Source organism: Budorcas taxicolor, chromosome 2 (genome assembly GCF_023091745.1).
Source record: "Budorcas taxicolor isolate Tak-1 chromosome 2, Takin1.1, whole genome shotgun sequence".
NCBI classification, from domain to species: Eukaryota; Metazoa; Chordata; class Mammalia; order Artiodactyla; family Bovidae; genus Budorcas; species Budorcas taxicolor.
In genome coordinates this window covers 86311028-86326418 of record NC_068911.1, presented here as the reverse complement: position 1 = coordinate 86326418, position 15391 = coordinate 86311028, and the positions used below count along the sequence as shown (strand labels likewise).

The following is a 15391-nucleotide window of genomic DNA, read 5'->3' as shown; positions in this document are numbered from 1 at the left end:
ATCCATAGCCACACCCCAGACACCTAAATCAGAATCTCTGTGGCTAAAACCCACATACCAGTTGTTTTTTTTTTTTGTTTTTCATGCTTATGGGATGATTCTGATGTGCAGCCAAGATTTAGAGTGACAGATAATTACAGAATTAAAAGGAAATAAACTTTTATTTTCTTTCAAGTATTATAGACTTAGAATGTCAAAATATAGTGCAAATATGAAATTCTGCTAGGATAAAGCTTATGCTCTTGTTGGAATACCAGATTTCAGGAACTCAATTTGAGTATTGGGTATCAAATATCTTTCAAATTGATTAAAATTGCTATTGCAGTCTGACACATTTACTCTCAAAGTTAATTACATATACATTGTGCTCTCACAATTATGTCAAAATTTCAATTCTATTTAGATATTTACATAAAAGAAAAATAATGTCTTCAAAAGACAGATTACTAGGAGTATTTGGTCCATATATACATAATTTCAGTGATAGCTGACTTTCTATACTTAGTTTTAATAAAATGATCCTAGGGAATCTACTTCTTTTTCTATGAACATATATTTATAAATATATAAATTATTTTTTTAAATGCATAGAAATTTTTTTCAAATTTTCAGACACCTACAATATAATTTAAGATATATTATGGAGCAGAAATCATTACCATTACTAATATTATAAATCATAAATTATTTTATTAGCAATATCATTTATTACTTTATTATGCAGTGCATTGAAGTAGCTCTGTGACTTGAGATTTGTATCCTGTGAAATAAATATTTGAATTAGTCAACTTTGAAAAGTAAAAGTAAAAGTGTTAGTTGCTTGGTATGTCTGACTCTTTGTGATCCCATGGACTGTAGCCTGCCAGGCTTTATTATCAGTTATTTATTATGTCAACTCAGGGCCAGCAGAGTCCACATTGCCAGGAGTCTTACTAGAAATTCACAACCTTATTGCCATACCAGATCTACTGAATTAGAATCTGAATTTTGTCAAGATTTCCTTTGCTGCTAAAAGTTTGCAAGCACAGTTTTACAGTACAAAGGAGGATACTCACAAGATGAAATTGTTTTGTATTAATATTTTGTTACTGAGATATATGCTAAATGTATGTCTCTCATTTGTTAAGCAATACAACCCAAAACTAGAGAAATCCCTTTAGAATAGATGAAAGAAATTTCAAAGCAACAAGAAACTAGTATGACTGATGTATAAGCAAGCTTAAAATATTGATAGGAATCTATGTCAAAATAAATTTGAGAGCTTTTTCTATAGGCTTTAGGTATTGAATAGATCCTATTCAAGATAACAAAGCATTTTATTATGGCTTGACAACATTTTTCTTTCCTAGTGGTGCATAAAATAGTGATGTATTTTACCCTAGGTGACAAGAGGTTTGAAGAATTATAAGCAATAATTCCAGTTCATTGTATCATAAATCCGTTAAAATTATAAAAATAAAAAACCACTTGTTCATATATATTTGTATGCTTGAGTAACTGGATAAACAGACATAGAAAATGATTAATTTGTATAATAAGAATTATTCTATAAGCTATGTTATTAAACAAAGTTTCTTTTGTGAAATAACTTTACATAGGAGAAAGAGGATGATTAATAAAATATTAACCACATTTTATTTTATTTATGCTACATTAAATAATGACATAGTGGAAATTTTCTCTAAGTAAGCAAAATATTATAGATGCATTATTAGTAAATTAGTTCATTATAATGTCACATATAATGAATATAAAATTAACGTGAGTGGATTTTTTTAACCACAAAAACAAGGCACGATGGAAATAAGTTGAGAAGCTGGATCTAAGTATCTGCTTTTATTTTTATATTATAAATGATTTATTTGAATAAATATCTTGTTCATTTTTCTTTATTAGCTTTTAGCATAACATGCAAGAGGTTTAATTTAAAAGAAATGACTTACATACAAATGATAATAAGTAGCCTTCATAGACTATTATCCTTGGGTTGAACCAGTAGTTGCTGACTGTTGGACTGATTTCAGCCTGCTTTTTCAGTTTTACTTCTTTATTGATGATGACAGTCATCTTTATGACTCATTTTGTTCAGCATGCTGAAAGTGAGGGGGTGTTTTGATGAGGCAGAAGAATGGAGGTTTGAGGAGAATCTTGGCAAGGACCTGTCTGACTTACCAAGACAGCTTTCTAAGTTTGTTTAATGATAAACTGCCTGGAAGACCAAGTCAAATGATGATGAAACATATATTAATAGAAACCACTTTAATCTTGCTACCAGAATGGGAAAAGATGACTATGAATCAACCTACCTCTTCTACCCTACATTTGAACTATTTTTATATGCAAAATGTCTTATATAGTGTGGATGCTTAATGAATGTTATTCAAATAAATATATACTGAAAAAATGGTTAGACATATGTACATTCTTTCCTGGCTATATTACAGAGCACTTCACCTAGGAGCTATTATTTTAGACTGTTTTAAAAAACGATTAAAGTCTCTGTAGGCATATAGTTGGTATTTATTTTATTACATGCCTTTGATGCCCACACTTTATTGGATTTTTTTCACTCACCTGTGAAGGGGACTAATTTTAAAGATGCTAATTTTGTGTCAAGGATTAGGTCATTTATTGGTGGCAGGGTGTATCTGGTTCATTTTACTTTTAATTTTCTTGCTCTTCAGCTTATTTTACCAGGAAAAATAACATAAGGTGAATATACTTCTATTCCTGTCTGGATACCCAGTGACATTTTTGCAAAATACTCTATAATCACAATGATTTAACAATATGTGACAAAAATGTCTAAAAGTTGACAAGTGGATATGGCTGAGAGCCACCTGCACATTAAAACTGCAGTGATCACCAAGAACGTCTGCATGATGATGGTTTAGTCACCAAGTTGTATCCAGCTCTCTGTGACCCTATGGACTCTGTAGACCAGGCTCCTCTGTCCATGGGATTCTCCATGCAGGAACTCTGGAATGGGTTGTCATTTCCTTCTCCGAACATCTCCATATTATTTATCAAAATGTACCTTACAAGTTTTATGGCATGAAAAGCAAAATCTGGACTTCTTTTAATTTATCAGCAAAATTAAGTTTTGTTTTGTTTTTTTTTCAAAATACCAAGTTCTAAAATTAATAACAATTATGATGCAGGCTTTTACTTAACCGTGTGTTCCAGGGATCAACAGCATCTGAATCACCTGGAAACATTTTAAATCCTATATATTCTCAGGCTGCACCATAGATCTGCTAAACCAGAAACTGCAGGTTACCCAATCCCCAGGTGACACCTCCATACATTCAAGAGATGTTCTGGAAGCCTATACCCTTTCGTCAAATCTCTGATTTTGTTGTTGTCGGGTTGTTTTTTTTTTTTAGAATCTTTGAAATGTATCTTGACCCCAACATCTTTCCCTCAAAGTAGACATTAATTATGGCATAGTAATCTCAGTTTTAAAAGCTTCAAAGCCCTGTGAACATGTCTATTTATGTTCTCATGAATTTTTGAGTTATACAATAATTCTTTTTTCTAAACAAAGACAATTATATCTACTAAATGAATTCCTTTAGTACCTGGTCTTCTATTGATAGTCTCATAATGTTATTTTAGCTTTCTTAGGCTTGTGTCCAAATCATGCCTTTTTGTTCCCTAGAGTTAATGTAAAATTAAAAAAAATAATAATAATTCAAATAATACTAGTAAGTATTCATTTAAATTTTCAAACTGCCAAGTGAATGCTCACAACATATATAAAAAGGAAAATAATTTTAGATAACCATAAAGTGTTGTTGTAATAAGGGACTTTTGAGTCTAATTTTGTGTCATAATGGATATTTTTATTACAGTGATCAGAAGGAAAAATGAGCTTATTAGCTTGTCCTTCTTCTTTCCTTTCTTCCAGATGCAAGACAAAGGTCTACCCTGATGAACTTCCAAACACAAGTGTAGTCATTGTATTTCATAACGAAGCTTGGAGCACTCTCCTCAGAACTGTTTACAGTGTTATAAATCGGTCCCCACACTATCTGCTCTCTGAGGTCATCTTGGTAGATGATGCCAGTGAAAGAGGTAAAATTATTTTTCTTGTATATACATTTTTTAATTATAGAGCTTTATTGTGTTCAAAAAGAGAACAGGGTAATGATCCATATTTTCCTTGTAATTATACTAACCCTGAAACTACCTATCAGATTTTTTCAGTATATCTAGTCAGTGCCACTCCACAAACAAGTAACTAATTCTTTCAGTTTATCTCATGATTCCATTTGGTTCTTACTAACCTAAGAAATCAGCCAAAATGACTTTCCTAAGTATTTCTCTTTTTTCCCAACTCAGTTGATCATATGACTGAACATTTATATGACACAGTGGGTATTTGGCTCTCTTTTTTTATTGTAGGTAAAAGAAAAATAACATACTTAAGAAGACTGCAGTTGCCAATGTGGCCCAGTTTATAAATTACAGTCTAGTATATTAACTTCCTAGTGTAGCCTTACCCTTGTCAGCCAAGTGATGAGTCATAATGAACTGTACACTAATAGTGATGAAATCTCTGTATCTTTTTTTTTTAACCTAATGCAAAGCATGTTGATAGGAGTTGACCATCACTTCTGTGTGTTGAATTTCCATCTAGGCAGTAGTTTCCCTTCTCTGTCTTAAAAGAGTTTCAAAACTTTATAAATTCTTAATTGCACATTACAGATTTTCTCAAGTTAACATTAGAGAATTATGTGAAAAATTTAGAAGTGCCAGTAAAAATTATTAGAATGGAAGAGCGCTCTGGGTTAATACGTGCCCGCCTTCGAGGAGCAGCTGCTTCAAAAGGACAAGTCATAACTTTCCTGGATGCACACTGTGAATGCACATTAGGATGGCTAGAGCCCTTGCTGGCAAGAATAAAGGAGGACAGGTAAGAATTCATATGCTCTGTCTGTCTGGATTTTGCCTGAACTTGTTAGGACCGTTATAGCTATCCCTCAAAACTTTTCTTCCCAAGCTTCTATTTTCAGAATGTTTATTTCCTAGCTTTTAAAAATGAAGTCACCTTACTCCTTATTTAATTAAGATCTTGGTTTATTTATGCCAAACCTGAATATTTGATTAAGAAAGTCAAGCAATTCAAACAGTAAAGATGCTGAATATTCATTTTATAGGTGAAGGAAATCAGTCCAATCAGAAATAGTAGTATATTTTACAAAATATATTTTCAAAGCAGCTTTGTCTTCACAACCACTCTGTGAGGTAGATAATAAAGATACTCTTCTCTGTATCTGATGATAGTTAAATGGCTTGTCCTAGAAATTGTAAATGACGAGGACAACAATTTAGTTCTCCCCACTTCCAGAACAATCTTCTCTCTACCTAGTCACTGTTCTTAATCAAAGTCGAGTACAAAGCCACCTTGAAGATCTTAAAAAACTTATATACACTCATGCACCCCACTGAAATGAAATCATGATTTAAAGAAAAGCACAGCTGTAAGAATGTTTATTTAAATAGTATTGCCATTCTGTATAGACATATAATGAAATCTGAAAAGTTCAAGAATGCTTTATAGAAATTAGAAACCCTCATGCTGCTGCTGCTGCTGCTAAGTCGCTTCAGTCATGTTGGACTCTGTACGACTCCATAGACGGCAGCCTACGAGGCCCCCCCATCTCTGGGATTCTCCAGGCATGAACACTGGAGTGGGTTGCCATTTCCTTCTCCAATGCATGAAAATGAAAACTGAAAGTGAAGTCACTCACTCAGTCGTGTCTGACCCTCAGCGACCCCATGGACTGCAGCCTTCCAGCTCCTCTGTCCATGGAATTTTTAAGGCAAGAGTACTGGAGTAGGGTGCCATTGCCTTCTCCATAGAAACCCTCATAGATACCTACAATTCTTTCCCATGTGATCCTATGAAATTTAAATGGATTTCTTGCAGTTATTCATAACTATAGATGATAAATGAGTATCATTCCTAAGTACCTAATGAAGACAATTATGCCGATTGCTGTCTGAAATAATAGCAAAACATTGCATAGCACCTTGCTTGCCTAGTCGTTTCACTTATGGTAGAAAGGTCTACTTAGAATTGAAGTTTTTAATTAAGGCTCCAAGACAGGGGCTGCTTTGTGTGAGCTAGTGCAGCTCTATCACATAAACGGCATGATTTGGTATTTGCCAGGAAGATGGATGGAGGTTGTCAGTAAAATGAACCATAACAGTTGAAGAAAGCAGTGGGAACCTTTTTGTCTACTGAGTGTAATATATGGGTAATAACATTTTTCCATTCTGTGTATTGTACAGTCCGCACAGGAGGGTAAGGCTGGCAAAGTAAAATGAACTTGGAACGTTTTAAATGCATTTCCTGGCAGCTTTTCATACATTATGCTTTTAAAAACATGTGTTTCATATTCAACTTAGTGAGATTATAATATTGCTTCACTATGGTCATGAATAGATCATTTATTTTTTAATCTAACAACATATTTAGATTGTATTGGCATATAATGAGCTCTAATGTTTTATCTTGCTTATATGTTCTAAAGTTGCCATAACTAGATAATAAAGTTCTATTGGAGGTTATTTGATCTAATGTCATCTCCCTATAATTTAAATGATTACATTTAATGAAGAAAGAAAGATATTGTTTTTATAAGGACCAAGGTTACCAAGAAGCTTTTCCAAGGCTAGGTGAAACCTTTTAAGTTTTTTTTTTTTTTTTTTTTAAGATTCATTTGTTTATTTTTATGGCTGTACTGGATCTTTGCTGCTGTGCAAGGGCTTTCTCTAGTTGTGGCAAGCTACTCTCTAGTTGCTGTGTGTAGGCCTCTCATTTCAGTGGTTTCTCTTGTTGCGGAGCACAGGCTCTAGGCACGTGGGGTTCAGTAGTCACAGTGTGTGGGCTCAAAGTTATGGCTCCAGGGCTCTAGAGTGCGACTCAGTAGCTGTGGTGCACAGGCTTAGTTGGCCCATGGCATCTGGGATCCTCCCAGACCAGGAATCAAACCTGTGTCTGTGGCATTGGCAGGTGAATTCTTCACTACTGAGTCACCAAGAAAGTTTGAAACCTTTTAATTTCAGAGTCCTGTCTAGACATTGGTCAATAGTGTGGCATATAAGACCTATTAGAAATTGAGCATTGGTGATACAGGTGTTGCAAAACCAGAATAAATAATGGACAACATTTCCTTGTTTTCCATATCTGTGGGTGATTCTAGAGCATATTTGTGTATTCACTTTCTATCTTATATGAAAAGCAAGCTCTACTTTTTGGAATTAGCTATAAACAAGGCCCAGTTATTTAAACATTTACTTTGGAGATGACAGATGGTTGACACCATAATAAAACCTACAGGCTTGGAATAGAGGTAGACTAGAGAAAGTGCAACATGGATGAAAAGAATACCTAATGACCTCCCATGGTGCAAAGTTCCTTATCCTAAAAAGCCACCATCAGGAATATCAAATCTATGTGTGTACAACTTAATCACGTTGCTATACAAAGTGATATATATATAGTATAAATTAGCAAAACTGTCAATCAACTTTAATTCAGTAAAATAAATTAAAAAAGAAAAGAATACCAAATCTCCTGGTTCTTCCTCTTACTTTAAGAAAAACATGGATCATAAAACTCCAGAGACTGAAGTTGCTTATCTTTTCCTATTTTAAAACATGCAGATTTTTAGTGTAAACTGCTGTCTAAGATGATTCACTCAGAAATTGTCGTGAACCTAATATCTTTCATAGGAAATATTTACTTATACTGATGATCATGATTTTTATTGTTGCTTCTCTTTGTGGGTTTTCATTTGTTTGTTTTTTCATGAACATTTTCTTTGAGCTATCTCTTTAATCTAAACTATCACCTTTGAGAGTCAACCTACCAGACTGAATTTGCTATTATTCATCCTTCACTCCCTGCACACTATTGCTTTTCAGTGGGCTATAGCTGAAATGCTGCATAATATCAAAGCAGTCTACTAATCATGCTGTGGGGAGAGGTTTAATGAAAAATAGGCCATATTCATCCTGCTGAGTTAGTACTTAGAATGCATTTGGAAATTAGCTTGAGGATCAATTAGTATATTTGATTAGATTATATATGATAGAATAAAAGTAGACTGAAGTCAGATGTAGTAAAAGGAAGTAATTCCATGGAGAAAAAGGGTAACATAACAATAAAGGCAAATTAAAGTCACAAAATAATTAAGTTTCAATGTATCAGCTATGTGATATTTAAAAAAGCTAATGAAACATTTTGACTATAATTTTTACACCAGCTGATTTTAATTTTTCTGCAGGAAGACAGTTGTATGTCCCATCATTGATGTGATTAGTGATGACACCTTTGAATACATGGCTGGGTCAGACATGACTTATGGGGGTTTTAACTGGAAACTGAATTTCCGTTGGTATCCTGTTCCCCAAAGAGAAATGGATAGAAGGAAAGGAGACAGAACATTACCTGTCAGGTATGTGGAGCATATCTTCCAAAGCATAGCATGTGTATTCCTATAACAATTAAGGAATATTATATACCTATATATTCATTCTTTAGGCTTTCCAAGACATCTACTTTTTATTCATATACATATATGTATTATCATGAGCATGATCATCCTAGAATCAATGGAAATATTAATTCTAGTTTAAGTCAGCACTGACAAATTTAAGTATTTGCAGGGTACCAATTCTTTTTTTAAACTTTGTATATTCTTATATTCAAAGTATATGTACTGTTAATTTTCTATGTAACAAACATGTATTAGCTTTGATACTTCAGGTGTAGATATATACCTACCTAAATGTAGCTATTAACTGGGGTATGCTCAAAATTGAACTAACCAAAAAATGTTTTGGTAAATGTTTTAAATTTTCCAACCTTAAAGAGCTACTTTCCCTATAGATACAATAAAAGATTCATTTGGAAAATTTTAATGTATTAACAATTGTGAAACTTTTTTCCAAATTATTTTAAGAGTCTGCTTAACTTGAAATAATTACACTTAAAATAGGTATGTCCTTAATTGAGAATATACACATATAACCTGTAAGTATATATGTATACCTATCAGATACATCTTCAGTTTTCTAGACAAGCATTATCACCTTCTTATTTTAACTTATTGTTGTATACCTCTTCCTGCAACTAAAAAATGATTCTCTGAACAATACTTGGGGAGGAAGTTCACTAGTTTAGCTCTTTAAGATGAATTTGGCAAATCACCATTTGATTGGAAAGACAGGCTTTTCCAGTGGTTCAGTGGTAAAGAATTTGCCTACAGTGCAGGAGATGTAAGAGACATGGGTTCACATCTGGGTGGGGAACATCCTCTGGAGGAGGAAATGGCAACCCACTCCAGTATTCTTGTCTGGAAAATTCCACGGCAGAGGATCCTGGAGGGCTACAGCAGAGGGTTGCAAAGAGTCGGACACAACTGAGCACATACACACAGATGACCAAAAGAAAGAGAGAGAATAGAAACCAATATATATATTAAACCCATTATCTAAACAAGAATGTCTCCTAACCTACTGAGAGAATGGCTTATCCATTGTTAAGACTAATTATATAATGAATTATTTGAAGCTAGCTCAAAAAATAAAAAAAGCTAATAGAAGAGAAGAGCTCTAACTGCTTCTTATTGAACAATTAAATATTGGGACTGTTAACCCTCTTGAGATATTAATTACATCAAAGAAAAAAGTAAAAAGTATTTCCAAACAGTTGCATAAGGATGTGAAATTATTATGTCAATATGTAGAGTATAATTTAGTAGTCCTTAAGGCTTGCTGTCATCTTCACATTCACCATGTCTTATTGATCCTTGGCTTTAACAACTTCAAGGAATACAGTGGCTCATATTACCATTGTTTATTTAGAAATCCTATTTCCCTAGATCAGAGCTTTATTTATTGTTAGATGATTTCTCAGCTTCGGATCCCAAGTGGAAATTATCAATGTACTTGACCAGTACACTCAAATAGAGATAGTGTGTTTATTTATTTGAAAATGAAGTGTAGAAGAATGCATGTGAGTACTTATTTTTAAACATGTTGGCAAAAGTTCTGCTTTATTTAATTATTTTCTCCAAAATTCAGAACATACATAATTAAGAGGTAGTCGTTATTCATGCTAAGAAACTGCCAGTCTTATTCATAAAATTAAAGATCTACAGAGAAATCAACCATTATTTCTCATCTTTAACTGAAATAAAAGAGGAAACATCTAAATTGCTATGTTTTAATTACAACTTATGTGATTTTATCATAATAACATGGAGCAATGATGGAATCTGAGTATGTTTATTTGTTTGCCTCAGTAATTGCACAGTATTTTCACCACAAAGGGAAAGTATTTCAGTGCTGAGGAAGCTAAAGCAAGGGAAACAGACAACTCACTCTTAGCTGAAGTTTCTAGATTTTTATGGCAAAAGGTTAATTAATTCACAGGCTGTGTTGTAACAGCCTGCAGGTAATTTTCATCAGCATAGCTGTAATGTGAACTTTCTCTGTATTTATAATCTATTACTTGAAGGTGTGATCATTTTTCTCACATTCATATAAACACATAAATCATCTTAAGTGTTAAAGACACTTTTTTTCCTACTTGATTAACAGAATTCTGCATAGCTAAAGTGATTAAAATGAGGTTGAAATTTTGGTTTTCTTAGCAGAATGCTTCATTTAAAATGTCAGTTATGACAGAACTTTCTAGGGACTATAATTGGCTAGTTAGTCATCATTTAGAAATACAATCACACATCTGCATACACAGAGAAACAACTTGAACTTGTAACCTAACCTTAGTTATATTGCATTTAAAGTTTATGATGGTTATATTTATTATTCTATTGTCAACCTCTGGTCTTTGATATTTTCTTTTTGATAATAAATGGAGTTCGTGAAATGCTTGGCATTTGTGAAGTTATGAGTGTAGAATAATAGCATACATAATCCAGCTTTGTTCTTTCTATTTAGTTTTCTGTAATCAGTAAACTGTCCTTGACATTTTAGTAATCAAATTATATGACTTTTCAGAAATATCTCAACTATATGTGCAACAATATAGTAATCAAATTATTAAACCAGAGGTCATTACCCACAGCTTGCGTGTCAAATATGCTCTATAGATGTGTTTTCTTTGGCCTGTATAACGTTCGGCATTTATTAAAATTGCCAGTGTTTTTAAAATGAGATATTTAAAATAAAAATCTAAATTTCAAGCTATTCTTTAGAAATAAGAAGATTTTGCTACCATGGTCCAGTGTTTCTACTTGGCATAAACAGGAAGAATTGAGTAAAAGCTGCCCATGTAGAAATATCATGAAAGTTTAGCTCAATCCGCCAGTTGCTTTTTTAATGTGTGTCTCCCTGATTCTGAGGCTGAGGATCAACTGCCATTTTTCATTCTTGCACTTGGAGAAATGTTTCTCTGGATCTGTGTCCCAATCACAGGTGAGAGAAGTATGCTTATTGCAACTAATTGACTTCACATATTTTTATTTCCATGGCTATAATCGTTTAAAGGGCTTCCTTGATGGCTCAGACGGTAAAGAATTTGCCTACAATGTAGGAGACCTGGGTTCTATCCCTAGGTTTGAAAGATCCCCTGGAGGAGGGCATGGCAACCCACTCCAGTATTCTAGCCTGGAGAATCCCCATGGACAGAGGAGCCTGGCAGACTACAGTCCATGGGGTCACAGAGTCAGACATGACTGAGCAACTAAGCACAGCACAATCTTTTAAATCATTTATAATCTTTGATTTAGAGGCTACTGCCTGAAAAATGGCTGAGTTTGAAACTCATCGAACACACAAGCCCTGCTCAGTGTCTGGCATCAGCCATAAGTCTACTGGATCAGGAAAGGGCCAGCACAAGTGGAGAGAGTGGAGGTACAGGATTTAAACAAAGTCAGCTGGTAAGAGAGATGTGTGCTTCTGAAAAAGAACCTGACTCTTAAATCTTATTGAGTGTGTTTATCTCTTAAATATGCCCTGCAAGTAACCCTAAATAAATAGTTATAAAGATATTAGTTTCTACTTTAATTTCTCACTGATTAAAATAGATTACTTAATTAAAAGTCTACAGGGTTATTTACCAAGTCTATTTATCTTTCCCCTTTGTGTCTTACTTTATGGACTTTTTTTCACATTTTTTCATTATTAATATTCTTAGTATGACTCCATTCTTACTTTGAGTACCATGTTCAATCTTTTTCTCAAGCAAAACAAGAGTTCTAGATTGTCTTCTAATCCATGCTAGCATAATATTGAATGAATGAAGCATAAATGCCATTATGAGTTTTTTATTTCTGACACATTTGACTTTGTCCATTTTTGTTAACACTTGTCTAATCTCATACATGTATTTTTCTCCCAATTGAAATTAGGAATTTATAAAGAAAATCAAATAAATTAAACAATAGTATTAATAACAACTTGGGTTACAATTATTATGAATAACTCATACTGTTCATATATATTATTTCCTGTGTCCTTCTAATATGATATGACAGAAGGAGCATTGAAGTTGGCTTTGGAGGATCTGAGTTTTATTTCAAGCTCCTCATATTAAGAATTTACCATTTCTTCCTAACACTGAAATGGAAAATTATCCTCCTTGCCTTGCTTTTAACTTGTGAAATGCTGTAAAACATTACATGAAATTTGAGACTATTTTAAAGGTAATTTTAACTTTATTTCTGATAATATAAGTAGAAGATACATGGATTGAAAAATAAATGTGAAAAATATCTGTATTTTTAAGCAGAACACCAGTGAGCCAGTTCTTTAGTATTTTGTTATATTTACTTCCAGCGCATTTCTTTCCAAAAACATTCATCCACAGTTTAAAAGTTGGTATATCAACTAAGTATCTTCCTATGCCATTAAACATTTTCACAAATAAAAATTTTAATGGTTGGTAATATCTAAATTATTTACTAAGCTCTTTTTCAATTTTTGATAGTCAAAGTCAACCTGAGAGTTTCTCTTTATTTTTTTGCCATTTGCATCTGTGATCTACAGTTTTTGCATATAATATAGTCTCTTTAGAATTATTCATTAAAGCAATATGAAATTTGTTTTACTATCCTGATACCTTTTGCCAGTTTGATTTCCCGCTCCCCCCAAATAATCACTGACTCCAATTTATCAGGAAGTATAATAAGTGAAATACACTTATTATGTAAAATCTGAGACAATATTTGTTATTATATAGTAGCAATTCGTGATATATTTCTTAGTTTTTAGCTATCAGACTTTATTTTCCTCAGTCCAGTGAAAATTGCACCTTTAAATTGGATAAAAGAAACAGAGATAATGCCTGTGAGACACCTCTTTAAAATAAGAGATGCTAAAGAAACAGCACAGAGAAAGTGAAGTTTGTGCATAGAGTAGATTTCGAAAGAGTTGGGCTTAAGAATGTTCAACAGTTCACCATGCATACCTACTTGTATTGAAATCTAATATATGTTGATTTTGAAAAAAAAATATTCTACCCCAGGTGGAATCTTTATATTCTTTGGAGAGAATAGCACCTTTATAGTATATTACTTCCTAATGGTTTAGGGGATAATTTGCCAGAGTTTCCTAGCAATCTGTTGAAATGAGATGGAAACAAGACTAGTACAGAAAGTTTACATGGTGATAAATAAACTATCATATTTAGATACTGAGTAGTTAATTAACAAAAACATTTTAAAACATCTGGCCCCATTTTTATTCTGACCCATCTGAAGCATTAAATGAAAAAAAAAAAAAGAATTACACCATTTACTGTATATCCTCTTTGGAAGTTTAGAGTTTTATCAGGTACTGAGGATTATGAAAAAGGATTTACGAAAAAGAAAAAAAAAAACTGTTCCTTCTTTGGGACTATAGGTCTTTCAGTTGAGTTCAGTCTCTCAGTCACGTCCGACTCTTTGCAACCCCTTGAATCGCAACACGCCAGGCCTCCCTGTCCATCACCAACTCCCGGAGTTCACTCAGACTCACGTCCATCGAGTCCGTGATGCCATCCAGCCATCTCATCCTCTGTTGTCCCCTTCTCCTCCTGCCCCCAATCCCTCCCAGCATCAGGGTCTTTTCCAATGAGTCAACTCTTCGCATGAGGTGGCCAAAGTACTGGAGTTTCAGCTTTAGCATCATTCCTTCCAAAGAAATCCCAGGGCTAATCTCCTTCAGAATGGACTGGTTGGATCTCCTTGCAGTCCAAGGGACTCTCAAGAGTCTTCTCCAACACCACAGTTCAAAAGCATCAATTCTTCGGAGCTCAGCCTTCTTCACAGTCCAACTCTCACATCCATTCATGACCACTGGAAAAGCCATAGCCTTGACTAGACAGACCTTAGTCGGCAAAGTAATGTCTCTGCTTTTGAAGCACAGGTTAATGTATTTGATTCTAGTACTTCTTGATAAATGGATTCTTTGGCAGAAAAACAAGCCATTTGTCCCTATTGGACAGAACTTTAATTTTTTTCTTATCCTTTAAATATAGCTTTGAAATTATCTGTGTTCCATAGACTGCAGGATCTGAACAAGCTTCCTGCTCAGAGCCTAAGTTGGCATAACTCTTAAAGTAACAGTTTCTTCTGTACCAAAAGCTGCATCTTCTCACTCAAACATATGTTCAAATCAGTGTTGTGGTGTGCAGTATTCCACTAAATTTCCCGCTTTTTACTATCCAAAAACCTTTAATTACATTCAACATGCAATTATTCATTACTTACTAAAGAATAGTTTATGCCTTTGCTTCCTTTCTTTCTCTTCTTCTTCTTTTTTTATATTGAGTATAGTTGACAGAATACAGAAGGAAGGAGAGAAACTCACAGTATCTAAATTTTCTTTAGTTTCTAAACATTCACAGTGGTTAACCAATTGAAGTCATTTTTTTTTTTTATGACTTGAACAAAATCAAACTTATGGAACTATTTCAGCTATTTGCCTCACATTTATATAAATAAAATATTTATGTTTTTCATCTCTCTTTATCATGCTTTATAATATGTGAGAAATATTATTAATGCAGAGCTAAAACTGATTGTCTAGACACTGTGTAATTTGACCACTGCAAATAACAGCCGAAAGCTGAGCTATAGTCTCACAAATCTTCTTCAGACTTTTCTCCAGAGACCCTGGTTATTTGCCAAGTAAGACTAAATAGAATCCTAGTATATCAAAGCATTAGTGAGAAGAAGTGATGTTTCGATAACTTTAAAAGAAATTGCTTTGAAGAGCAGTACTAACATTCACAGAAAAACATGGTACATTAATTTGGAGCTTGAAATCAGGAAAAGACTTACAAATTAGCTATATCAAATATTTTGTTGTGTGAGTTCTATGGATAACTGGAAGCTGGTTAGATGGAGAGATAGATGATTGACATATA

General features: G+C 33.5%; 1 protein-coding gene across 1 annotated transcript in view; it reads left to right on the top strand.

The window, feature by feature from the left end:
* The window catches only part of GALNT13 (polypeptide N-acetylgalactosaminyltransferase 13), a 572168-nt gene that overhangs the window by 338281 nt on the left and 218496 nt on the right, over positions 1-15391 (top strand). The window contains exons 3-5 of the mRNA XM_052664343.1: positions 3911-4077; positions 4711-4918; positions 8301-8471. Of these exons, the coding sequence (XP_052520303.1) occupies positions 3911-4077; positions 4711-4918; positions 8301-8471 (546 nt within the window). The remainder of the gene's footprint in view (positions 1-3910; positions 4078-4710; positions 4919-8300; positions 8472-15391) is intronic.